The 27,935-nt window shown below is 46.1% G+C and overlaps 3 protein-coding genes across 5 annotated transcripts; all 3 read right to left on the minus strand.

Moving 5' to 3' along the window:
• Positions 1-10,926, minus strand: gabpb2a (GA binding protein transcription factor subunit beta 2a). 3 transcript variants are annotated; one of them, XM_083680757.1, is made up of 8 exons: positions 9,297-10,926; positions 6,830-6,937; positions 6,494-6,661; positions 5,646-5,840; positions 5,055-5,199; positions 4,717-4,887; positions 3,830-3,948; positions 1-3,525 (listed from the first exon to the last, which is right to left on the minus strand). In XM_083680757.1, the coding sequence occupies exons 2-8, from the start codon at positions 6,935-6,937 to the stop codon at positions 3,142-3,144; spliced, it is 1,290 nt and encodes a 429-aa protein (XP_083536883.1). In that variant the 5' UTR covers positions 9,297-10,926; the 3' UTR covers positions 1-3,141. The 3 variants fall into 3 exon arrangements, with proteins under 3 accessions (XP_083536883.1, XP_083536884.1, XP_083536885.1); XM_083680758.1 differs by having other exon boundaries at positions 8,959-10,926; XM_083680759.1 differs by lacking the exon at positions 9,297-10,926 and having other exon boundaries at positions 6,739-6,834.
• A 975-nt stretch (positions 10,927-11,901) lies between these two features.
• mllt11 (MLLT11 transcription factor 7 cofactor) lies at positions 11,902-15,340 on the minus strand. Its single transcript, XM_083681243.1, has 2 exons — positions 15,194-15,340; positions 11,902-13,236 (listed from the first exon to the last, which is right to left on the minus strand). The coding sequence occupies exon 2, from the start codon at positions 13,227-13,229 to the stop codon at positions 12,954-12,956; it is 276 nt and encodes a 91-aa protein (XP_083537369.1). The 5' UTR covers positions 13,230-13,236; positions 15,194-15,340; the 3' UTR covers positions 11,902-12,953.
• Positions 15,341-20,383: 5,043 nt separating this feature from the next.
• On the minus strand, positions 20,384-27,935 carry iffo1a (intermediate filament family orphan 1a; the record flags this gene model as incomplete). Its single annotated transcript, XM_083681144.1, has 8 exons — positions 20,384-20,518; positions 21,998-22,090; positions 22,629-22,746; positions 22,941-23,137; positions 23,403-23,543; positions 23,923-24,018; positions 24,395-24,455; positions 26,950-27,935. 8 exons carry the CDS (start codon positions 27,933-27,935, stop codon positions 20,384-20,386), a joined length of 1,827 nt encoding a protein of 608 aa, XP_083537270.1.

Consider the following 27,935-nt stretch of genomic DNA (forward strand, 5'->3'; position numbering starts at 1 on the left):
GAGTTTAGATTTGCATTGCATTTATTTGATACAAGTCCATACATTTTTCTCTTGCAATAAAAAAAAAAACACAGAAAAGGTATACAAATCATACATTTTTCTTTACACAATTCCATTTTGGTGGAAATATCAATATCATTGATGCTTGGCTCCTCAAAAGGTCGGTCCCTGATAGTGTTCCATTGGTTTCAAAGAGGGATATGATTTTGGAGTCTTTTGCCATCATGTAAAAACACTATTGCATCCCAATAGAGAAATCCAACTGGCATTTCTTACCAGTTACCTGAAAAAACAGACCGACTTAGATGCTTTGGTGGGACGCTCAAAGAGGACTAAAGGCAGTCTACAGCTTTACGTTTAGAATTACCCACACTGGAAAGCCATGAGTTTGAAACCCCATTTAAACAGTTAAACAGAACACAGGAGCAAGTTGAAAATGGGACCACAAGGGCCATGGTGTCCGAGGGCTCTCTGATCTCAGGGCAGGCTTTCTCTTGGTCTGACACAAGGCGGATTCTCCCAGCGAGCTAAGCACCACAGTGACCCTGACTTGATACGTTTTCAACCTTCACAAGTGAAATGGAGAGACACATCATCTAGCCCCATATCACTAGGGTAGCACTCAAGATCTCAAACAACAAACACAAGTGGAGTTCAAGGGCAACCCTGGCTTGCTTTTATTTTCCATCATCTCACCCTACAGTTTAAACCACACTTTGTGTAAAGGAGGGGTCAAGCCAATACACGAATTATAAAAAGGAATGTGTTTAATAAAGCATCAATGTTACTGTACACTTCAGACTCTGCCTGTATTAATAGCAAACAAATAGATTGAGGGTTTATTCCTGCTCCATTTCCTTTCACAGACAAAGCTAATTCATTAAAGTGTAGTGCCACCTGCTGGTGAATATGAGGTATTACGCATAAACAAAGCAGGACATGGCCACTGTGCTGAAAGTCAATGTGAAGTCTTTGTCGTCAACAAACACTCAAAAGCGTGTGCCAGATACCTGGTGTGAAATTGTAAAAGACAAGTGTTCATAGTTTTTAATCAAGGCAAGCAAATTCCACTCATTAATGGCCATTCCTGTGGGAGGAGCAGAGAAGTGACAGGTATATCTACAGTATAACCACATCAAATCTAGTACATGGTAATTATTTAATCATTTGGTGCATATATGTTCACCTATACAATCTGGCAAAAGAGAGGCTAAGCTAAATGGGCAACGTGCTTATATTTCAGATATATAGGCAGTCTATATCCCAAAGAATTCAGACACACTTACAAAAATACCATTTTATATGTACAAAAAAAAGGTTTGCAGAGTTTATAAAAAAATAACTATCATATTCCTGAGGAATATTGACTTCCAGAAACAAGGAGAAGATGGGGCTGAGTTCGCACGGTGAGGGTGGAAGGGAGGGTGGTAGGCCTGAGGAAAGGTACTCCAGCCAATCAGGAGACAGGAGAGCAAGCTTCGCGTTTTAGTCCGTTACACAAGAATATTAAAAACAGGGCCAGAAAAGCTTGAAATAGTCTCAGAAGTATAAAATAGAATTTAATTTCAGCAGTGCGACTTCGCTTGACTGACGTGCTGGTCCTGTGGCCGGTGTGACGCGTCACTGCCTAAAGCGCGCTCCGTTTCAACTGCCACGGAATCGGTAGCAGAGGCTATGCGAGTACGGGGTTAGCGAGATCTGCTTTTGCGTTTACACCTGAATGAAGCTGGATGGATGGTTCTAATGTGTCAAGACAACGGTGACTGTCAACCCTGAAGTTGTCAAGGGTTGTCTGTCATCATTCCCATTCAGTTTGGAAGAACACTAAAACCAAAAAGTTTGGGCTCACAGTATGCAGTAAATACGATGAATGTAACATAGTAAGGAGTCAATGTCAGAAGGACATTGCAAGCTAATCTGACAATTGTTTGTCGGTCTCTGGCTTCGGATAGCAGGTCTAGTGATTATAGCTGTTGGGGCTTCACAGCAGGGAGGTCATCATGTCGGCTGGAGGGTGTTGGCTTTCACAAGTAAACCCATAATCACTGTCACTATGGAAGAGGTGGCGATGACAACCACAGAGGACGAAGCTAGGGGAGACACCAAACACTGATACCATCCCTCATTCCATTCCTTACAACGAGCCCGTCCTCCAGCCTCCCACCGGGACAAAGCTAGTGTGGTCGTCGCACAAGAGTGAAGTGAAAGTCAAAACACTTGTCACAACTTAGAGACGACTCATTACATGCTGTGGGCGGCTGGAGCCAAACTCTATACCCTGTATCGTGTCCTGAAAGGTGCCACTGTCAAAAGGGCTAGGGGACATGAAAAAACAAAACAATAAATAGCTTCTTTTGAAATCACAGTGGGATTCTTGAATACAATGTGCATTGCAATGGAGCCCCTGATGGGTAGGTGAAACAGACAATGGATTTTGAGACCGTACGGGAAACAACAAAGTCCTCTCCTCACAGACCTGTCCATCAGTAACGAAGACATCGAATGAACCTCAGATTTAGGTCACAAAGAATGCGGTGCCATCCAAGTATGTCATTTGTGCCTTAACTCATCTAGTACCGAGGGTGAACAGAATGTTGACGATTTGGGCGACTTTAGAGTGCCACGGGTGACTTTATTCACCAAAAAAAAGCACAAATGACGATGCTTCATTTTGTAGCCAATCAAAGTGTTGTTGCTAGGTAAACACCACATAGAACACTTGGCACTCCGGGTGGGGAGTGTTCCGGACCTCTTTGGCAGTTGGTGAGTTAAAAAACAAGATGTCTACCATGCACCACAGATGCAGTACCCAGTCTCTCTTCCCTCCCCGGTAATACAGATGTTTCCAGGCACCGTTGACAGGTCACAGGTCAAGCCGGTCCCTTTCCCGCTCCCTGTGACCCGCATCCTGTCTTCGCTACTTATCAAGAACTGAAGACCAAAGGAAATAAACATAATAAGAAAAAGGGACAAGACTAGTAACTACATATCATACAAAATAAAACAATGGCAAGAAAAAAGGGGGGGGGGGGGGCAAAAAAATAATAGAAGAAGAAAAGAGGTATGAAAACGCTGGTAGGCTGTCCATTCGGCGCCAGAGTCCGTGTCCATCTCTCCTTCCATCCGTCCATCTGTCCATCATTATGTGATCACCTCTGTGTGGGAGGGGGCGGCCTCCACTAGGGTGACCCTCTCCTCGACAGAGTCCAGCTCCTCCTCCGTCTTGATGATGATGGCTCCCTCTTGGAGAACCATCATCTCCTCTCCGCTGGAAGTCTCTACCTGTGCCCCCTCCTCCTGCACCTCCTCCTGCACCTCATCCTCCTCCTCCTCTTCCTCCACCTCCTCCTCCTCCTCCTCGCCCCCCACCACCTCCTCCTGCTCGGTGGTGCCGTTGGTCTGGCTGTGGGCCATGGCCTCCAGCCTCATGCGGTACTGCTCGGCCTCCTGCTCCTTGTGGAAAAGCTGCTGACGATACTCCTGAGCCTTTCGGTTGGCCTCCTGGAGCTGCTTCTGCAACATCTCCTGGATGGAGGGAGGGAGGGAGGGATGGAAAGACAAAGACAGAAAAGGAGAGAGAATTTAGATCAGGATGCAGGTTTTTACATGTGCTTGATACCATTCCTCATGCCGTTCCATGCATTACAATGAGCCTGTCGTCTGATTTCTACCTGCACCAGCCTCCCCAGATACACAATCTTCCCTACAGCAACATCTAAGAAGGATAAAACACAATATCTGGCTTGTGTCAGAGCATGTCTCTACAGTGGTGCCTCGTCAGTTCAATAAAGTCATTCCAGATCTCGATCCGAGACGTGGCCATACTGACCGTGTCTCCTGCCTCTGTGTGATTGGACGAGGCCTCCAGTTTCCTCTTGCGGGCGGGGGGTGGCTGGGGTTCTTCTTCAACTACCTCTTCTGTAACCTGACTGGCTGGTACCGCCAACACTGCAAATCAACAACAACAGCAGCAGGGTCAGATCAATGAAGACAACATAAAACAATGTAAAAAAATAAATAAATAAAATGGATTTGAGGAGATCATGATACTGCTTCTATCTTTGCCAATAGACAATTGGGACTCAACCTTCTAAAATCCTAAAGTTTTGCCAACAACGCTTTAATGTTAAATGCCAAACACTGTGTTCTTTCTCACGCTGCGTTCAGAAGCGCCAACCGTTCCCAGCAGTTAAACGACCGAGGCTGTGGCTGCCGAACAGGGAGGAAGAGAGACATGCTGCGCGACGCTGGCAACTTTCCCCGATTCCAAGGCGCTGCGTGTCGTCTCCCATAAAAAGTGAAGTCTACAGAGGATACCGACGGCGGTTTTGCTCTTAGTTGCCATGGTAACTCGGACTCTTGTTCGGGTCGGGCGTACACAACGTTGAATCCACCTCAACGGTTCCCTACACTAACATTCAAGGTTCCCTCCCATACAGTCCTTTCAAATCCTGTCAACACCTAAAAGGCGGCTGGATTCACGAGATTGTTGCGTGCGTAACCGAATTCACTCCTCAAGTTCAAACACCCCCACTGTTGAATTGCTAGCTTTTCGATAGCGTAGCTGGTTCACGTCGTGTATTTCGGAGGAGACGATCGAGTGTGTTGGCAAGCCAGAGGTCGCAAGTTCGAGGCTCGGTTCGGAGCGAGTCGGATTGCGGGGGCGACTGTTTTTGCGACGACGTGACGTTTCACGTGGATGTACAATGTTCTTACTCTGCTGGCCGTGCTGCATGGTGACGAAGAACGGCTGGCCCAGGCCGCCCGTCTGCAAGTTCCCGTGCTGGTCGGTCACTATGGTGATGACCCTTTGACCCCCCTCGTTCACCACGTGCTGGATGCTGTTGGGGTCCAGAGCATTGGCGGCTATGGCCTCCTCCGTGTCACCTGTGAAGGGGGAGAGACAGAGAGAGAGAGAGACATGAGAGAGAGAGAGACATGAGACAGAGAGAGAGATTTTACACACCTTTGTTGTTCACTAACCCCGTGTGTGATGAGCCTATTGGTAGCAGTGGCTTTTGTCTGGTTAGAAAAACTGTGTATGAACCCGTTACCTGAGTTGGCCTTGGTAGCGTTGTTGATGAGGTCTGCCAGGTTCACCACCCCTCCCTGGAGCCCTGGGATGCCCTGGATGATGAACTGAGGCTGGGCCTGGCTCCCTGCATCTACGTTCACATTCACCTGGTTCTGCATGCCCTCCTGAGGACACAAACATGTTGGAAGTCAGCAGAGTATATAACAATCTACAACAATTCAACCCTTGCAACGAAGAACCATGCATGTGCCGTTTTCAAATTCAGGAGATCTAAACTTTAACTAGAATAAATCGTACATGTTGTGTACTTATGGTCTGTATACTCTGGATGATCCACATTGACTGTACCACTAGAAATATGTCACACCATCAAAATGTACCAAAATGGAGATATGGTTCTTCGTTGCGAGGGTTCAACTGACTCACTGCAAACCAAGGAAAGTTAGGTCGCTCATACAACTTAGTAGTGAGTTATCTAAGGTATCTAACACGCACAAAAACATCCGTATCTGGCTAAAGAACAGCAAAATGTTTCCTCCGGAGCATATTATTACAATTCTTTCTGAAGAGAAAGAAGAAAAAGGTTAATTCTGTACACAACGACCCTCACCGACAACAAGATCATCAGGTCTGCGTTGTGGATGTCTGCGGCGATGTCGAACGGCGTCTTGTCGAACTTGCTGAGGGAGTGGACGTCCGCCCCGTGCCTGACCAGCGTCTCTGCGACCCGGTGGTGGCTGTGCTGAGCGGCCCAGTGGAGGGCGGTCATCTTCAGCATGTCTTTGGCGTTAATGTCCGCCCCGCTCTGCAGAGGTTGGAGAGGAGAGAAGGCCAGAGGTTTAGACACTGGTTCTTCGGTTACTCTTCTTCTTCCCTTTTTTTTTTTTTTTTTTTTTTTCATAGAGACAGTGGAGACTGAGGAAATTAAGGAAGAGAGGGTATGTCAGCAGGGCCGGATTCTAACCCATGCCGGCATGGGCATGTGTGTGCACTGTAGGCTGTGGTGGTATACCACTGGACCACCCCAGGCCACAGGTCTCACAATTCTCTACCGTTCTCCCATCAAGTGTACTTATTGTGTTAATATGTTTGGTTTTGACGCTCTGCTCAGCACTATTTGCTGAATCAAATTGGAGCTCATTAAAAACTAAAACCTTTTAACCCACCAACTGCCAAAGAGTTCCGGAACACTCACCACCCAGAATGCCAAGTGTTCTATGTGGTGTTTACCCAGCAACAACACTCTGATTGGCCACAAAATGAAGCATCATAATTTATAATTATTATTTATATAAAATACTTCTTAAAATACTTAATTTTAATGCTTATTTTATATAAATATATGCATTTTTGGTGAATAAAGTCACCCGTGGCACTCTAGAATGTTGCCAATTTGGGTGTCTTTATTCACCCTCGGCGCTGAATGAGTTAAAACTGAAACCTTTTTAAAGACGGCACCTTGACTAATAGTTCCACAATGACCGTGTGGCCCTCGGCCGCGGCCATATGCAGCGGGGTCCTGTCCACCTTGGTTCGGGCGTCCCTGCTGACGCCTGCCCGGAGCAGCACCTCGGCCGTGGAGTAGTGTCCGTGCTGGGCGGCCAGGTGGAGCGGAGACGTGCCCAGCTGAACGAACACACACACACACTTAATTTATTCTATAAACATTAATAAATGTGTTTTTGTTTTGCCCCAAAACCCACCATGATGACCCTGGAGTGGGAACTGTTTTTTAAGGTGATGTACTGGTGATGTACTGGTGAGCTTTAGAGTCACAGTGGAGTCGTTAGCTACCCAGTCTGTGGTGAAGGGCGCCCCGTTGGCCATGAGCGTCCTGACCTCATCATCCTGGCCTTTCCGTGCAGCCTCAAGTAGCCGCTTCCCCAAGTCCACCAGCGACATCTAACAGAGAAGACCGAGGATTAAAGCATTTGTCCATATTGTGTCTGCATACATGTGAGTGCCTGTTGAAGTATACTGGGTGAGATGAGTGAGGTAAGCCTGACATGAGTCAGCACGTTTGCTGTTGCATTATCAGGCGATTTTGGAAATGCCAACAACTGCACCAGCACATTTTGAATGTAACTGTGGCCTATCATTTTTATACAGCTGTGTATTATGTATTATGCTATTGCCATTGTTTTGCCATTATTATTATTGTTTCCTTATTGTTATTATGACATTGCTGCAAATTGATACTGATATTGTCTGATTGCTGCGTTGTTGAGGAGTTACCCTGAAGCATTTCATTACATTGTATCTTGTATATTGTGTAAATGACCATTCAAATTTGATTTGAAGCCCAAAAATGTCAGTCATTACAAGGCTGTTGTTGTAGCTTAATCTAATTAGGAGCCACCAGTTCCAACTAATTCACTTCCACCTCCAGTTCCGTCCACTGAGGGTGGAGGCAACTAATCTGGCAGGTGTGCAGTGGGCATCATCAATAGGGACTGAAGCCGGAAGTTTTAAAATCCTGGAAATCTTAAGTCACTCTACTGGGGTACAGAAGTCAAGTTTCCGCAGTGACCCCACTAGAAATATCTTACCGTTTGCCACTTTTGACATTGGCTGTTTTAAACGTTTTCATGGCTTTGGGATGTCATTATCAACATAGTTAGCAGTCATCACCATCAATCACTTGCATTATAGTTCAAAGACGATTGTACCCCAGTGGAAAACCCCAGTGGAAACCGCACTTCCGTACCCCAGTAGAGGGGTGTGTCCACCGTGGAACGTCACTCTGGGAGGATCTATGGCTGAACTCTCCATACATACAGTTGTGAGCTCCGCTCTACCGGCCCATGAGGACAACTCAGGGCAGAAGAATATTTCACCTAAACATGAAAATAGGCTGAACCATCCCTTTAAAACCCGGTTTAAAAATTAACACAAAAAATGGTGGCGGTAAACAAAGCAGATTAATTGTCGTTTGTTTCGTATTTTGGAGAAATGACGCACGGAGAAAAGAGTTGCTCAGCACTCTAGTAACATCTTCACTTTTGTGAGTTACAAAAATATACTGAAGCCAGACAATAAAGAAAAACCCGAGACAGGCAATAGACGTTACTGGTCGTAACAGTCGTACCTGGACCAAAGCGCCACTTCTTGAGCGTAACTTTTATCTCGACATAAAACTTTAATCTATGTTATAGTTCTGTAACACTGGCAATTGGATGTTGTCACTTGGGCATAATGGATTTTTAAAAAAATATGTACATATATTTAGGTATTTATTTAGTCTACGGCCATCGTGGAACGACTGAATGTCCCCAACCCTATGGATCGGGTCGGGAGGCAGAGGTTGATCACAATGACGCAGTGTGTCTGTCTGAGCAACTAGTGCAGCGAACAGGCTCCCAGCTAGAGAAGGAACATGTTAAAGCTCAGTCACGGCTACTAAAACTAGTTTGGAACAAGTTCGCTACCACTGTTGTGATAGATAAATCACATAAAATAAATAAATTAATGACCAAATCATTTCGACTGGCTAACCGCTACCACCGAAGACCACAGTCAGTGGAACACATGAGGCTGAGATCAGGGCGAAAAGCCTGGTGTGGAGGAGCCATCTTATGAGCCTCGCAGGTGGGAAAACCAACAAGAGGCGGCCATGTGGCTGGGATTCCTTCAACACGATCACAACAATCTAATAAAGCCCCGTCAACATTTATTCACAGGACAGGAAACTGTTTGATATTAAGTTGTTGGTTTTCCGGGGGAAGTCAGGAGAGAAATTCCTATTTTACACCAAGAGCAAAAAAAACTACTTCCACATCCGGTTAACAGCATTCTTTGTCACAAGCCTCATCAATGCTTTGGCGCGATGTATTCCTGTTTTTATACTTTATTCTACCCTCTACTCGTTTATTTAACAGTCCTAGCAATACATAGCAACGTAACCTACGCGAGTAAGTACTTACCGTGTCCTGCTATGAGCATAAGGACGCCAGGTTTGTTATCTATACCATGTAGCTTGTTGTGAAATGCTAACGCGTTAGCTAAAGTTACGCGAACTATTGTACGCGCGTCTTTCTGAACGAGTTGGCGATTAATTTTCGCACAACTCAACGCGTCTGGTTGTGAGCCGCCGCGCCGCCGGACGGACGGCGGACAGTCCGTAGTTACCGGCCGGTCAACTTTAATAACAGCGACCGTTCGGCTGGTAGCTACCGAGCTAGCTGGCTAGCGTGTGTGTGTGTGTGTGTCAGTTCGCTGATGTTTGACCCAGCCAGAGTCGTGTTAGGTGTGGAGGCCTTACCTCGAGAAGGCGTCAAATGAATGTTCCTCGGCACTGTTCACATAAAGTCTCTTATCCGTACCCAACTATGTGCTCCGTTCACCTCACCTAACTTAATGAAAATAAATATTATTTTTGTATTTGAACGGATAGAAAGATGGCGGCCACTCGACACCGGAGGTGGAAACCAAGCCTTTTTAACCCCCTTATGGGCGGGCGTACAAGTTGGAGAAAGTGGCCAGGCCGTTCTGAGAACAGCCAGCGGCGGCAGCCCCCGTCCTCCCGCGTCCTCCCTCCCTCACACCGCCTCGGCACCACTGACCCCAGGTCGGTCGCTCGGTCGGTGGACGGGACTTCTCCACAACTCACCCAGCTAGCATGACCAACGATGTTTGCGAGGGAAAATTCCGTTTTATCTGCCTTGTGCGTGTTGTGTAAGAAGACACTTAAGTGAGAAGTGTTTGTTTCAAACTCAGGCATGACTTACGGCTGCAGGCGGTGTGTTCATTGTGCGTTTTTATTTGAATCCAGAAAAGTTGGACATTTGAGACAAAGTTGAAGACATTTGAGAAGGAGCGTCATTTAAATGTAGTTCCCAGTAGAAGTCGATGTCCAGTATGATGGAGGACAGTGTTGAATTGGGTCAAAGGACCTTATTTTATGTTATTAATTCCCCAGAACGACTGTTACTTGTTTATTGAACTCAGATTTTTATAAACTCAGAAATGTGAACAATGTTTTTATCTCTGAATAAAAATAATATATAGCAATGGTTATATTTATCAGGGGTGTTCTTAAAAGCTGCAGTCTAGGCAGTTCTACTTGTATAGGTCTGTTTTAAATGAGTGTCAATTGTTTATATGTATGTGTATGTATATATATATGTATATATATATGTATATGTGTGTGTGTGTGTGTCTGTCTGTGTGCATTTTTGGTACCTTGTAAACTCATCAGGACTTTTCCTACGAGGACCATTGATAATACATATGACAGAGACAGTAATGATTGATTAGATCAGTAATTGATTGATTAGTGTCAAATAAGGCCCATACACCATTGAACAGGACACACCTTTTAGGTCCAAATCATTTCATACCATCATAATGTCTGCTATGTGCTCCAACAGAAATAAGGACCGTTATGATTCTAATGAATACAAACTACTTAAACTCCAGTAACAACACTTTCAGATTTGTGTGTTTTAGAACTAGAAAATGTTAAAAGCGCAAACTATCCCCAGGTTGAATGTCAGTGTTTTCTGAATCGCTCAAAGCAGTTGTGGTCCAGGGAGTCTGTGCAGCTCGCTGGCACTGGGCCCACAGCCTACCCACGACGGCCTTGTTCCATTCAGTACACCGTTCCATGACCTCGTTTCTGTCTGTCTGTTCTGTTTAGTGACTGTTGGTCAGATGAATCCGCCACAGTGTGTTGTACTGGTGACGTGATGAAGTAAGGTGACCTGCCTAATATCAATAAACATGACTATGGTCCTCTGGCTCAGTTGGTAGAGCACGGCGCTAACAACACTTAGGTTGTGGGTTTGATCCCTGCTGGGACCATATATACTGAAATGTATGCTCTCACTGCAATGTAAGTCGCTTTGGGTAAAAGCGTCAGCTAAATGGCATATATTATGACTAAACTTGATTCCCGTCTCCCGTTTGCTCTATAAAGAAACCCACAGAAAACAATGACTGGTTTCAGTGTACTTTTGTGACTCACTAAAGTAAAGGTGTTGCTAGAGTGCTGATGAACTATTCTCCACCTGCGTCTTATTTCTCCAAAATACGAAATGAAAGGCAATCTGAGTCCTTTGGTTCAGCGCTACCATTGTTTGGGTTGGGAGGAGTCACATGGTCAGTGCAGGGCAGTCCAGTGCACTGACCACCTGACTCCATATTCTAAACTCAAAAATGGTCGCAGTGAAAGTGCCCAGATGGTACTTTGGAGAAATGAGACTGCCCCCAGGAACACACCTCCGGCTCCTTCTCTCTCTCCACCCCCGACCCTACCCCCACCCCCCGACTCTACCCCCACCCCCCGACCCCACCCCCACCCCCCGACTCTACCCCCACCCCCCCTCCTGCTCAGCAACACTCTACTCCCTCTCCTGCTGCTATAATAATGCTATATATTTTATTTTATTATATTCTACTATATATAATACTGTTTTATTATTCTTACTGTTTATATTGTATCTATTATCCTTGTTACATTCCATTGTTGGTTGATGTTGTAGAGCTGCTCTGCTTCAGGCGTTTCGTTGCGTTGTGAACTGGTGTTCAGTGTAATGACAAATAAACACGACTTGACTTGTAGCCAAAGTATAATGACACCAGTCACTAAACGCCAGACAGGCAGACAGACAGACAGACAGGCAGGCAGAGAGACAGACAGACAGGCAGACAGACAGACAGACAAGGCCACATAGTTTAGTGTTGTATTGAATGGAACAGGGCGGTAGTAGGACACCCTGTACCAGAGCTAAACTCAAAGCAGGTTGGGTCACACAATGATATGCTATAGATTAATCCTAGTGTGTGTTATGAGATCTACACAAAAACAAGTCTCTGAGTTGATTATTATTAGTGTGAGCAAAAAGTAAGTGGATATGTAGAAGATATGTTTATGAAGGTTTCATTTATTTAAAAAACAGTCAAGACATTGGGTCTCTTTTGGAAGTTTACTGTTCAATGCGGAATCTCTTTCCCAAGGATGAAATCTACTTTCAAGACCATGTGCAACATCACACACAGCATAACAATTCAAAACATTCATTTCCTTTCTTCTAATAAACATTTCCATCCCATTCTTTCCTCGACATTGAAACAGAAACAGACTATCCAGAAAATAAAGACTAAAGTGGACCAGCTCTGCTTCGGAAACAATTTGCAACTCGTGAAACCTCATTTACCCTCAGCCATTGCACTCAGTTGAGGCCTGCTCATGGCAGACTGAAAGCAGCATACTATATAAATAAATAAAGTCAACATCAGGTGAGTCTGAGACATTTGGCACCGTCTCAAAACAAATCAAAAAGGCAACCAAAAGAAAGAGGGAGACACAGCCATGCTTGTGGATCCCTAAGAGCTTGTACAAAAAAACGGTTCTATAGTTCCTTAGCTTTACTGCCTCCTGCTCGTGACTACCACAGGTAGAGAGTCTCCCAAGCTCTGTTTTGGTAAAAACCAGTTGGCCGTTTTAGCTTCAAGGGCTGAAATTGTCAGTATGCACTTAGTCTCAGAATAAAACAGGGAGATTCGTCAGTATAGGACAATTATGTGGCAAACCTATTGCACAAACTACGAGGCTAGTCTGTGTATGAGGACTGGCGTCTCACATCAGGTGTCTCTGCCATGATGGATGGAAGTGTTAATAGTGTCATTGTTAAGATAGCTGGACACACAGTCCACATGTGTAGAACTTCAACAGAACCGCCTGCTCTTATTCATAGTTCTAATCACCTGCTTGTCTCCATATTTACCCTTCATCGTTTTAGTGTCATTCTGAGGTTAGACAAAAACAGCACACATTACAGACTAATACAGACTCAGTAGTACTTCTTGCGCTGACCATAAACTTGACAAAAGGCATGGTTCATCCAGACCGGGAGGGTCCGTGTGAGGAGGGGGAGGGGGGGCGGAGGGAGGGGCGGGCGGAGGGAGGGGGTGGGCCTCACAGCAGCAGGTTGAAGTCGAGGGAGCTGATGCTGATGATGGGCTCCCTCCAGTAGTTGAAGGTGGTGTACTCTAGCAGCTCCGCCTCCTCCGCCTCCTGCTGCTTCCTGGTCTTGGGGAGCTTGGCGGCTTTCTTCTTCTGGGCGGCCATGTTGCTCTTGGTCTGCTTGCCACCGTTGGACAAGCCCAGGTCCTCCAGCTCCGACAGGTCCAGGGCCGGGATTGGCTGCCTCCAGAAGAGGAAGGAGTCGTATTGGCTGCTTGATTTCTTCATGTTTTGTCTGAATACAAAAAGGAGGAATGAGGACCGTGAATTAAAAATGTGTTATTTTGGAGACACCCAATAATTCCACTTATAACAATTCCATTTAGTGATAAAAAAAACATTTCTCCTTCTTCCCAAGAGCCAGTAAATGCAAAGGGTACAATTATGTTGTTGGTTTCCACCATGTTGCTTTCAATACCATCTGTTCATATATAGGCTAGTGGCCATGAAGGGGACGAGAACATGAAGGAACACAAAGAATCAGGCCATGGTCTGACCACTAGGCAGTTCAGAGTTCAGGTTAAGATAAGAAAGGCTTTTTGCAAACTGCACAAGAACAAATAGGCCAAAACGATAAGTAGATTTTTCTTGAGATACAGAACTAGGTCAGTGCTTTGGGCCCAATTATGAAGATAACTAGAACTAGCCTATTTTAGTTCATTATGTGCCCACACTCAAATATATCTGCAGGGGGTTCACTCAAGTCAACAAGGCCATACAGGGTAACTGTCCATGCTATTTTAAACTTGTTTTCATCTTATTTTTAGGCTATGGTGCATCCTTAACATTCTAATTTCAGTAACAGGGTTGCTCAACATCTATATCTGAAAGTCAACATCTACAAAAACCGATTTGAAAGGGAATTTGGAAGGTGTGTTTATTAGTAATTATACCAATTTATATCTGTGACATCAAGAAAACAGCAAATAAAGTTTGAGGATATACACTTGAGAAATCTACATAAACGTATAATTGACATGTAGTGAATTGTCTCCATGTTAAAGCAGGTTCACAGGACCACGTTGGTTCCTGCCCGTGTGCCAAGCAGCATACGCCCAACATTTAGGATCCCAATTGAGTCAGTAGGTCCAGGCAACATGATTGATTGATTTGATCGATTTCAGCCAAAAGCACTTCTACGTATCTCTTGATATCCTTTTATGTGGCAAAATGTAAATGAAAGAAGAGTCTCAAAAGGCGACACCCCACTACAGTAGGTCAAAAGACGACACCCCACGACAGTAGGTCAAAAGACGACACCCCACGACAGTAGGTCAAAAGACGACACCCCACGACAGTAGGTCAAAAGACGACACCCCACGACAGTAGGTCAAAAGACGACACCCCACTACAGTAGGTCAAAAGACGACACCCCACGACAGTAGGTCAAAAGACGACACCCCACGACAGTAGGTCAAAAGACGACACCCCACGACAGTAGGTCAAAAGACGACACCCCACTACAGTAGGTCAAAAGACGACACCCCACGACAGTAGGTCAAAAGACGACACCCCACTACAGTAGGTCAAAAGACGACACCCCACTACATGTCAAACCACAGACAAGTCATCGAACAACAGAATGACGTGTGCGATGGTGCAGTGGTTGACGCCCATGGGCCATTGATCATTAGCATATTAGATTTTATTCATTTAACCAGTTATTTTCTTGATTAAAGCCTCGTCATCCCCGTGTTAAAGGCATGCAGCCTTCTGTGGGCACGATGGCGACTTAATTTAGTATTTAGGTCATGCTGTCCAAAATAGCGCTGATAAAATCTGACTTCATTCTCAGCAGACAAATCATGACAATGCATTTGATAAACATCGATTTCACATAGAATTCAAATAAACTTAAATAAATAAACATATGTGCTTTTTCATAGGATAGGATATGCTGTTACCTTGTCTTGTTTAATCGTATTCCGGCAGAGTGCTATTTCACGTGGACGTACGTGCAGTCCTAACATATCTTTTAATTATAACGATTTCAATGTGTCAATTGGGACGAAGATTTATATGGTTACCAAGTACAAATAAAATCTAGTCTTTTAAACAAAGACTGCATTGTTAGGCTACATTTTAATGTAATACGGGGAGAACAGGTGCACCAGGCCTCCGTTCATCACCAGATACATTGAGGTCGCGACACGCCGGCAGAATTGTGAAGAAATAAAGAAACCATGTTTTACCTGTTAACGACGCAGCGGACAAGAGGAACAAATGTGGCTTGTTTTGTTTTGCTTCGATGACAAAACTCCTCTTTGTTTGACGCGGAGAAGCGCTTCGTGCGAATGCAGCTCAGCTGTAGATGATGTAGAATGCTCTCTCTCTCTCTCTCTCTCTCTCTCTCTCTCTCTCTCTCTCTCTCTCTCTCTCTCTCTCTCTCTCTCTCTCTCTCTCTCTCTCTCTCTCTCAGCCACTCCCACGCATCCCACACACACCGGTATTTGTGATGTAACGCGCTTCAATCTGGCTTTTGCAAGTATCCTGTTTAACAGTTCAGTTCAAGATTAGTAGCCTGACCCATTTGTTTGTATAACAAGATAACAACAATCGGCTGCCTGTTCTATTGGGGAAAAGTGGGACAAATACTATCACAAAACCTGCCACGCCAGTCATTTCAGAGGAGAGCGTTGACAGATGAGGCCAGTGTGTTATCTAATATAGCCTAGGGGTTAGAGCCTCATGGGTTCACACAGAGCCTTCATAATCATCCTAGAAAATACAGACACGAGTACAATACGTGTAAGATAAGTGTGCAGCCTTGAGTCCACCTGGAGACGACCGACGGCCAACCTAGAAGCCTGTATATATATATTTAGTTTGTGCGTCTTTTGCCCGGGCCTTTACGTTGCCCCACTACGGCAGACTATTAAGAGAACTTATTGAACGTATGCTCTCCTAAAATAGAAAACACAAACGGAGCTGAATTCATATGAACTATCACAAAACCTTTGTCTGTCACTGAGTCGCATCAATCATCCACACTGACAGGGACAAGTTTCCATTATAATGAAGGACTTGAAAACGTAGGAGTGTGGTTGAGGGACCGATTGATGCCACGGAAATAGGAGCAGCCTCTACCGAACCCTTTGGCCGGTAGGACGACATAGTCCATCCCCAAGTCTAGCAGAGTAAATCAGTTGTGGTTAAGTTCCTGCATAAATGGGTACAACGCCACCTTCTGGCATAGTGAGGAAGTCCTATTGTCATATAAAGTGAGGGAGTTTTGGGTAATTAGGTAAAAGTGCAAGTGGATAAATCGCTCATTATTATGTTGTAAAACACACTCACATTCCACTTTGCATTTTGTATTTTGATGAAATATATATTTTAGTAACCTCTGTTGTTAATTTGGCGTCAAATAAGCCATGCATTCCAGCTGTCTCCTGTACCTGATGTGATGCACTTTCCTTTAGGAGCTGTTTGTTGCTCTATGAACAATGTTTGTGAACGGTCTCTAGCGTTTTTACGTATTTCTGTTTTCTAGCAGAGCATACTGTGTATGGTGTCTTATTAAATGTGTGTATACAATTGATGATTCTTCTGAATTCTGAATTCTGATTCTATAAATGTAATTCTATTTTCCCAATCACTTTGTATGTACAGCACCATACTGCGTACATGAAATGAATGAAGTGTCCTGATGATCTGCTTCACTGGTATCATGAAGACCTCTTCTCCACCGCCCTCTGGCCGTTCACCGCGTCGCTAATCCTTCACTCATGGACGCGCGTCTTTCATTCTTATCTAAAACTCTAGAACGTGCTGTTTGTAACCCACCCTCACTTTATCTCTGTCAGAACAATCTCCTTGACCCACATCAGTGGTGTGTGTGTGTGTGTGTGTGTGTGTGTGTGTGTGTGTGTGTGTGTGTGTGTGTGGGGTGTGTATGTGTGTGTGGGGGTGGGGGGGGGGGGGGGTGGTGGTGTGTGTGTGTGTGTGTGTGTGTGGGTGGGTGGGGTGTGTGTGTGTGGGGGTGTGTGTGTGTGTGTGTGTGTGTGTGTGTGACTATCTGTGTATGACAACACCACACGTTCTATTGGAATAGTGCTAGATGCTTCAAATGCAGACAACTCTTTTTGTCAATGGGCCGTTTGCCATCTCATTTGTTTTGAGTTGTTTCACCTTTTTGTAATTAATTAATTTAGCTTTTTTAAGAAAACTAAATGGAAGGCAAATGATGAAATAATTAGGGAGTATAAGAGAAATCAATTGCTGTAACACACATTCATTGAAACAAATTCACTGGACAAACAGACTCCATCCACACGTTTATTCTTTTACAGTCCTTCATTCACCTTGTTCCCCCGAAACAGAACACAGTCAACATCAGTCACAGAACACAGTCAACATCAGTCACAGAACCCAGTCAACATCAGTCACAGAACACAGTCAACATCAGTCACAGAACACAGTCAACATCAGTTTCAGGACACTATCTTTCCTCTGAGACTACAGGACTATTTTACACATGTTGACTACCAACTTCATTCATATCCCAGCTGGTGTATTATTCATACTCTTTCAACAGATTATATTTACATTTTGTTTTTGAAAGTTTACCTATTGAGCTACTGTGTACAGATGCATGAAGAGGTGTGGTTATCTATTGGAGGCTGTGATGCAGGGGAGGCTGGTTGAGGTAGAAATCAGAGGACAGGCTGGTTGTAATGCATGGAACGGAATAAGGACTGGTATCAAACACACGTGTTACCATTGATACCTTCCGTGGTACCTTACAACGAGCCCATCCTCTGATTTCTACCTCCACCAGCCTCTCCTGATCTTAGACTGCTTTGCTGCTTAGTTTCTTCTGTACATTCAGTGTTTTACTGTTTCCTGTGGTAAAGATAAGAGAAATGACTAGTTAGGCAGACATTCACATGTTATCATATGAAAGAGAAGTGAGAAAGTAAACCCCAATGATTCTCATAGTATTCAGACAGACAGACAGAAACACACACACACACACACACACACACACACGCACACACACACACACACACACACACACACACACACACACACACGTTAAATAGAGAGAGAGAGAGACTGTGTTTTGTGTATTATAAGAGCACTTAAATACACTCTGAATACAACAACTCCAGCCATGCTCTCTTCCTCTCCAGGAATCTCTCCCTGCTACCATTCAAACATACATTTACACTTTTTACACTATTTACATAATAAAGTAATACCTAGCAGGAGTGTTAATAGTGTTATAATAGCTGACACAATTCTGTGCAGTTTTACATGTATGTTGAGATTCACTTGTATGAATAAAAGGACCTGCTTATAAACGGTTCTAAATGTAGTCAATTCAATTATATGATTTCTATTTAGTTTCTTGGAGAAAAATGATTGGTTGTTTAATTTTTGTCAAACTGTGGGGACATAGAGCTTGTTCAAGAGCCTCACAACTGTGCAACACTGACACCAAACCAACTACGGTATATTTTAAACACACTTAAGGGTCAAAATGACATACCATGAAGGTTCCCTATGCTGCATAACATCTGTGGTGTAGTTTGAGGGCCCTTGAACATCTGTGGTGTAGTTTGAGGGCCCTTGAACAAACCCGTCATGCAGAAACCTTCCTAACCATGTTTCATCATCCTGAACAGGACCCATGTGTATTCCACCCATCCCTATGTCCCACAGTGGAGGCCAGTGGAGGTAGAAATTGGAGGACGGGCTCATTGTAATACATGGTGTGTTTGATACCATTCCTGATTCCGTTCCATGCATTACAATGAGCCCGTCCTCCGATTTCTACCTCCACCAGCCCCAACTGATGTCCCAGTATCTGACCCTTGACCCAAGGCTTCTCTCCTCATACCCTTTGTTCATCCATTTTGTTTTCAAGTCCACCAACATGGCAGACATTCTGTAATTCAATCGCATTTTAGTCAAGTTCACCATTATATTTGTGCGTTCAGGACAAGGTAAAGCCTTGTCCTCATGGCTGCAGAGCACTGATACACCAGCACTGACTGAGTGCTTTTAAAGGATGTGGTTGTGTGGGTGGTGGTAGTAGGAGCATCCTATGAACAATGTGCATCACAATAAGCTACGTGGTGGAGCAAAGCTAACAATACTTTTACTTGAAACCCCAAATGCATTTTTGTTAATTATTTTTGCAAATCACGGCGGCTCAATTGCAACCAAAGAGCTGTAACATTGAGCGTAGGATGACCGTGTGCTGGTCTCATGTTAACTCACCAACCGCCAAGGAGTTCCAGAACACTCCCCACCTAGAGACCCAAGGGTTCTATGTGGTGTTTACCTAGCAACAACACTCTGATTGGCTACAAAATAAAGCATCATAATTTATGCATTGTTGGTGAATAAAGTCACCCTTGGCGCTCTAGAATGTTGATGATTTGGGCGACTTTATTCACCCTCGGCACTGAATGAGTTAAATCAGATACAGGTGTGAAAGACTAGACTTATTAATAAGTAAACACCTACAGGTACAGAGTACTCACCTTGTGCAGATTCCTAATTGTGCACCTTGTTTGTCTGCCTATTGGCCAGTTTTTCAAATCTATGTGTCCATTTAATTTAAAGCATTTAAAACACAGAAACTGTGTGAAAAATATGCGGTTGGACCTTTCTACAGATGCCAACTAATGAAAAGGTATACATTTGGATGATTAATTCCATATAATATTAGGTGGTATAAAATCTTTTCATTTCTTTCATGCCTTTTGTGGTATCCTCATCCTAGATGGGCTACCAACCTCAACCACAAGAGGGCAGTGTTGCAGAGGAGGCTGGTGGAGGCAGGAATCAGAGGACGGGCTCATTGTTATGCATGGATGGAATGAGGGGAGGCTGGTGGAGGTAGAAATCGGAGGACGGGTTCATTCTGTTTGCCATCCTCCGATTTCTGCCTCCACGATGTGTTTGACACCATTCCTCACTCCATTCCATGCAATACAATGAGCCCGTCCTACATCCTCCGATTTCTACCTCCACCAGCCTCCCCTGGTGAACAGCTCCTCAAGACCCTTCGAGGAGACTGCTGATCGCCAGCAGAAACTATCCACAGTAACAGCCAGGATACCGGTTAGGGTTAGGGTTATGGTTAGGGTTAGGGTTATGCTTAGGGCTTCCTCCACGCACGAGGGAGGGCGCTGTTACCCTGTGAGTCCCAGTAGGGGTGGTGGGCGTCAGGGCCGTCAGGGCGTGCTGGGAGGGCAGATTTATTCCTCTCGTTCTCTCCTTCATCAGAGTGTTCTCCTGCTGCGCTGAAGAGGGAGGGACACTTCCTGGAAGGGAGAAGGAGAGGGTGGTCACCGGACAGGACAGTTACTAGATGTCAGGAGAGGCCAGATGGAGGTCCCGTGGTCCTGCCGGGCCTCAGGTGTGCCTTACCTGTCTCCGCTCTGGGTGATGAGCCTCCGGCAGGTCTCCATCTGGACGTCCAGGCCCCTCTTCATGGAGCACATCTCCATGTACTCGTGGAGGTGGCGGTTCATGTCACTCTTGGCCGTGGCCAGCTCTGACTGAGGGACACAACGAGAGCAGAGGTCCCCCGGGGGGGTTAGTTCTGACTGAGGGACACAACGGGAGCAGAGGTCCCCCGGGGGGGTTAGTTCTGACTGAGGGACACAACGAGAGCAGAGGTCCCCCGGGGGGGGGGGTTAGCTCTGACTGAGGGACACAACGGGAGCAGAGGTCCCCCGGGGGGGTTAGTTCTGACTGAGGGACACAACGGGAGCAGAGGTCCCCCGGGGGGGTTAGCTCTGACTGAGGAACACAACGGGAGCAGAGGTCCCCCGGGGGGGGGGGGGGTTAGCTCTGACTGAGGGACACAACGGGAGCAGAGGTCCCCCGGGGGGGGGGGGTTAGCTCTGCCAAGCCACGACAACCACGACAGTTATGTTACACAAGAGAACATGATGAGAACATGAACATGGTGATGTTCGTTCTCACCGATAATCTTTAACAATGAGTGACAAATACACAACGTACATGCACATGCATGAAGTAAACACCTGCTAGCAATCTGATCCATGTTGTTTTGAGATATTTATCTGACGTTGCTGAGAATCACGTGGGCCTCTGGGTAGTGAGTAGTGAAGGAGTTTAGTTGAATTCAGTTGTCACAGAAACGCCATATCATAATCTAGTTTCCCCAACCACGTTTTTTTCATATTACTCTACAGTACATCTCTCTACTCTGTACCTTACTTTCACTCCAATATTCAGTCAAAGGTTTGGACACACCTTGCCAAGAGTAACAGCTGTCATCAAAGCAAAAGGTGGCTACTTTGAAGAATCTAAAATATAAAACATATTCTGGTTTGTTTAACACTTTTTTGTTTACTACATAATTCCATATGTGTTCCTTCATAGTTTTGATGTCTTCAATATTAATCTACAATGTAGAAAATAATAAAAATAAAGAAAATCCATTGAATGAGAAGGTGTGTCCAAACTTTTGACTGGTACTGTACATGTTCCTTTTACGTGACTGTCTGTCGACCAGAACCAAGTCCAATAGTGACTCATGTGACAGGAACAGGTGAGTCGTCCAACGACATGACATGACATCACCTCGGAGGAGAAACCCTGACGCCCGTGCAGTACGGCTGTGCTGGTGCCAGTGTCGTGTCTGTCTCAGCAGGCTTAAAAATAGCCCTCTCCTGCAGCAAGGTTCTGCAGCGGGGACCGGTCATGCAGAGAGAGGCCCAGGGCTCCTGTTTCAGCTGTCCGCAAAACTGACACAAGTCCAAACGCAGGCGTAATTGTCTCGCCGGAAACTGGCGAAAATATGAAACTACCACTCGTCTGTCCTGCCCTCAGATGGGTGGAGTCACAGTAACAGAGGCGTGATCACGTGGACGATGACCAGGTCAGGTGCCGTCAGGTGCGCTGAAAAATCTGACTTATTTCAGACACAGCCCCTAAACGCCAGCACCCCCGATAGCGCCCGCGTTTGTGCGAAGAGGTTTTTTTTCTCTGCCAGTGTCGTGTCTCACCTCGATCTGCTCGATGGTGTCCTGGTAGTCCTTCTCCCTGGACTTGAACAGAGACTCTGTGTCCTGGATCACCTTCTCTATGGACTCCTCCTGCTGCTTGGGTGCCAATGTGTGTGTGTGTGTGTGTGTGTGTGTGTGTGTGTGTGTGTGTGTGTGTGTGTTTGTGTGTGTGTGTTTGTGTGTGTGTGTGTGTGTGTGTGTGTGTGTGTGTGTGTGTGTGTGTGTGTGTGTGTGTGTGTGTGTGTGATGGCGAGAGAATGCAATAACAACGTGAGAATTAGTCAACATGAATGAAGTGAACTATGTTCAGGATCACAATGTTTCACCATGTTCACAGAATGGTAAAACAACCAGGACCATAACAGATGCTGTACGTGTTTGTGTGTGTGTGTGTGTGTGTGTGTGTGTGTGTGTGTGTGTGTGTGTGTGTGCATGTGTGTGTGTGTGTCCTACCTCTGTGTGTGTGTGTGTGTGTGTATGTGTCCTACCTCTCCCTGGGCGGTGTGTGTGTGTGTGCGTGTGGTGTGTGTGTGTGTGTGTGTGTGTCCTACCTCTCCCTGGGCGGTGTGTGTGTGTGTGTGTGTGTGTGTGTGTGTGTGTGTGTGTGTGTGTGTGTGTGTGTGTGTCCTACCTCTCCCTGGGCCTCCAGCCCCAGAGTGCATCCTGGGAAGTCCTCCCACAGTAGTAGAGTCTCCTCCGTCTCCTCCCAGGCAAGGCTGTCACAGTCATCCTCAAACTCACACTCCCGTCTGCACACACACACACACACACACACACACACACACACACACACACACACACACACACACACACACACACACACACACACACACACACACACACACAGGCTTTTGTTACAGCTCAGATCTAAGACAGCTGAATGCCTGTAATCCTGATCAGCCAATCAGAGCCCATCCCTTCCTGCCGGAGGCTCGGTACCCACAGCTGGTTCAGCATCCTCTGCATCTCCTCGTTGATCTGATTGGCCGAGGTGCTACATGACTCCTCCTCCTGCGCCCCGTCCATCTCACCCTCGGAGACGCTGATTGGCTCGTCGTCGCCCTCCCCCGTTCCCTTGGCGATGTGCGGGGTCTGCTTGCGTGGGCGGCGGGTCAGGGTGGAGGGAGGCGTGGCCGCCTGCTGGAGATGGGGGGGGGGGGACAGGAGTGTAATAAACAGGGTTATAAAGGTGTAATAAACATGGTTATGAAGGTGTAATAAACAGGGTTGTAAAGGTTTAATAAACAGGGTTATAAAGGTGTTATAACACAGGAGTTTGTGTCATTTTGCTGATGTCCGTGACAATATTGTTACCGGCCAGGTTTGAACACGGGTCATTTGTACATGTCATGGCTGCGGTAGCCCACTGAGCTAAAGCCTGAGTGACCCTGTCCTCCGTTCTGACCTGGAAGATCTGGACCATGTCCTCACAGTTCCTCTGCTGGGCCACGTCACACAGCCGGGCCGTGATGTCGATCCGCCGACAGATGTCCATGTCCACCTTCATGGCCTTCTCCTGGATCTTACTGTCCAACTCTGACAGGTTCTGGAGGGGGGGGGGGGGGGGGGGGGGGAGAGAGAGAGAGAGAGGGGGAGGAGGGAGAGAGGGGGTTGCCTGATGATGATGCAATTTGTATCATCATCAGGAGACTAATCCAGGAAGTAAAATCAAAACTTGGTATTATGATATCTATGAGGCTCTTCTATCTATGAGGCTCTTCTATCTATGAGGCTCTTCTGTACAAAGGAATGATATTTTGGGACCTTATCATAATATATATATATATACACTCACTGAACACTTTATTAGGAACACCTGTACACCTTCTCATGGTGGAGGTGGTGGAACACCTGTACACCTTCTCTACCCAGTATTAGTACAGTGTTCCTAATAAAGTGTTCGGTGATGTTTCTCTAAGACTCACGTTGCTCATGAGGCCTTTGAAGATGACCAGCTCTGCCTTCAGCCTCTTCACCCTCAGGGCCAGCTCATCCTGACACACCTCACTGTCCTGCAGGTCCTGCACACACACACACACACACACACACACACACACACACACACACACACACACACATACAGATACACACACACACACACACACACAGACGCACGCACACACACACACACACAGATACACACACACGCACCCACACATGCACACACACACACACACACACACACACACACACACACACGCCTTATCAAAAAAGTAGGTAGACAAATGATTACAGAATATATGGGAGTAAAGTGAACAGCACATGAGTCCAGTACCACATCACACTGTGTCTCTGCTCAGGGTCATGTGGTTCATACCGTTGCATGGACACCAGTAGAGGCTGGTGGAGGTAGAAATGGGAGGACGGCCTCCCCTGGAGGACAGGCGGTAAGCTTACCTCCTCAAGCTCAGCCACTTTGTCCTGGAGGTCCATTCTGACTGTGTATTCCTCCTCCCATCTACAGACACACACACACACACACACACGCATGCACACGCACACATGCGCGTGCACGCACACACGCAGACAGACAGACAGACAGACACACACACACACACACACACACACACACACACACACACACACAATAGGTGAGAATGGAGATGGGTATCAGAATATCATCATATCTTTCAAACCCCCACAAGCCCCCTGTACTGGCATGACTACTGTTAGACATCCACGTTCCCAAACCTCTCCGTTCCCAAACCTCTCCTTTCCCAAATCTCTCCGTTCCCAAACCTTTCCTTTCCCAAACCTCTCCGTTCCCAAACCTCTCCTTTCCAAAATCTCTCCGTTCCCAAACCTCTGCGTTCCCGTTACCTCATCTGAATGGGAGCCAGCTCTGAGATGACTCAGACTCATAAAGGAGAAATGAGGTTGCGACATTAGGAGTCTGACAGAGAGCCAGCTGGTAATGGAGGCCGGCTGATGATGATGATGATGATGATGATGATGATGATGTCAGCGACTCACTGCTGTTGCAGAGGACGACTGGCCCGGATGGGTAGAGAAGGTGAGAGGGAGAGAGAGGGAGGGAGAGAGGGGGGGTGGGGGGGAGAGAGAAGGAGAGAGGAAGGAGAGGTAGAGGGGGTAGAGACTGTGCGTGTGTGTGTGTGTGAGAATGTGAAGGAGGAAAGGAGAGAGAGAGAGAGAGAGAGAGAGAGAGGGGGAGAGAGAGAGAGAGAGAGAGAGAGGGAGAGAGAGGGAACATTCTCTGGTGGCAGCACCAATAGCGGTCACAGCTCTCAGTACAGTGGTGCATTGCAGGTGCTGGGACAAACAGAGAGGGGAGGAGGAGGGGTAGAGGGGGCGGTAGAGGGGGCGGAGGAGGGAGGGAGGGAGGGAGGGAGGGAGGGAGGGAGGGAAGCTGAGGGAGAGGAACGTGGGTGGCGCCATGAAAGAGGAAAATGAGTTCTCTGACGTCTCCTCAGGCAGTTCTGTCCTCTCTGAGTAATCCATGTTTCTACAGAGAAATCCATTGGTGCTGTTTTTATAAATGCTGTGATTAAGTAAGATTTGGTTTGACTGTTTGTTGTAACGACCATGCAAGTCTCAGAGGGCCTTAGAGAGATGTCTGCATCGTTCTCACAGGCAGGGAAACACCTCTTAAGACGGACAGGGCCATAATTGGGCCCAAATTCTGTTTTAATTTGATTATTAATTTGATTATTGTTTACTTCCTCTCCTTGTCATGTGTAGTGTGTTATTCTGAACTATGATTTGAGCATATCCACACACAACTTCAAGGTGTTACCTATCACATAGCATCCTGCTTTTGCATCTGGTCATCATATTTCTAATGTTATAAGCAGTTTAGTTTGGGTCTGTTTTTTAGGCAGAAATTAGTCCAATAGGGCTTTCATCTCAAGAGGTTAAAGGACAGAGGAAAAGAATTCGACATTTTGAGAACAGCCTGAAGCTTTCGATTTGATGACAATATGGACAAAACACCTGCAGATAACCCACATCTCCTCTAACAGACGTCTGTGTGACAGAGGAATAAATCAGTTGGAAACACTCTGGCAGTTGATTGACAGGTTGTTGGTAATTGACTTCTGCAGAACTCTGGCAAAAGTACGTCAAAAGAGAAATGAAGTGTTAAACCATAGCGATATATTCTGCTGCCCTTTGACCCCAATAGAAGGATCTGGATCTGCTACTAAAACACACTTCTCTCCAGAGGTTGGGTGTGATGTCATGTTTGTTTTCCATTGTGTAAAATGTAGTTTAATGAAAGCTCAAATACATGCTCCCCGTTGGGTAGTACTCCCTCCTACTCTCTCTCAATCCTCTGCTCATGTCAGGATAAGTCACAACACATTTGAAATAGGAGAACGTATTGTAAATAAATACTGTCCATATCAGCTCATATGTCAAATTCAATAAGTCTTCTGGTTTTCTAGGCTTTATAAGATGGCCACATATTCCAGATGCAATCCAATCTGAATAATACATAAAAAGCAACCTGTGGGAGGGAGGTTCTAATGGTAATCTGTGGGACGGAGGTTCTAATGGTAATCTGTGGGACGGAGGTTCTAATGGTAATCTGTGGGACGGAGGTTCTAATGGTAATCTGTGGGAGGGAGGTTCTAATGGTAATCTGTGGGACGGAGGTTCTAATGGTAATCTGTGGGAGGGAGGTTCTAATGGTAATCTGTGGGACGGAGGTTCTAATGGTAATCTGTGGGACGGAGGTTCTAATAGGCCGTAAAGCAATCTGCAGGGCCCAGTATTCCAAAACGTTTAATCTAGATCAGAATGATCCAGATTATTTTTTTGCTATCCAGGATCAGATCTATCGGGCAGATTGTGAGTAATGCCGGGGAAATCAGACAGCTTGATCTGATCCTGGATAGCAAAAACGAATCCAGATAATTTTGATCCAGATTAAAAATTGTGATTGATAAACCGGGCCCTGGTGACAATAACTATACGACAGCTCTGTGGTTTACCTGCGTTTATACTCGTCTCTCTCCCGTTTCACCTTGCCCAGGACGTTATACAGGGCCCGAATCTCCGGGGTGATGGTGTCGATTTGAACCCCTACCCCGTCCGGGTGGACCCAGGACACACCCGGGCTCGTCACACGGGACTCCCGGCCGGAGCCGAACCTGCGGGTGTGGTTGTAGGACCAAATGGTTCCCGGGAGGAACCGGGGAGGCGGGTTAGGGGACATGCCAGTCCCAGAACTGACATATTTCTCGTTGATGTTGGATATAGTTTTGAACGGGTCCGTGGGAGTTAAAGGACTGGTCGAAATATGTGAAGTGAGGTTGGAATTTGCGTCTGTCACTGTCAAAGTCGGATTTGAATTCCCAAGCAGTGATTTGGTGTTGGAATCATAGAGAGAGGTGTTGAGGGATGGAGAGAGCAGTCCTCCGGAGAGATACGCAGCGTTGTTTGCATTCTGGAGAGAGATAAGTCCTGGCCTGGTCGGGATATGCCCAACGAAACCAGTCTGAACTCCCATGTCTTTGGTCAACGGCTTCTCTCCTCTGTTCTCCTCATTGTTTTCCAACGCCTGCTGAAGCTGTTTCTCCAACGCTTTGTTCCGACGCTCCAGTTCGTGAACTTTGGCCAGAAAACAACGGAACCGCAAATTCAAGGTTTTCAGCAAACTGATGTTGGAGCCCAGGTCGTTCCTCAGGGCCATGGCTGCGGGGGGCCGCTGCAGGGAGTTGTCCAGGTGCAGGTAGGCGAGTCCCGACGGTGGAAACCCGCTAAAGTCCAGTCCAGATATCCCGTCCTGCCCAAAGCCGCTGTGCTCGCCTAGGATGTACCCTGGGTCGGGGGCACCGTATGAGTCCAGGCCCGATATCGAAGACTCTGGCTGGCTCGCCATCTGGTTGTGTTGCTGATGCGGCAACAGAAGTGCGTTCTCCCCCAATAACGGATTCATTCTGGAGTAGGAAAATCTGAAATGCTCGAAATCCGGCAT

This window comes from Argentina silus (genome assembly GCF_951799395.1).
Source record: "Argentina silus genome assembly, chromosome: 11".
Taxonomy (NCBI): Eukaryota; Metazoa; Chordata; class Actinopteri; order Argentiniformes; family Argentinidae; genus Argentina; species Argentina silus.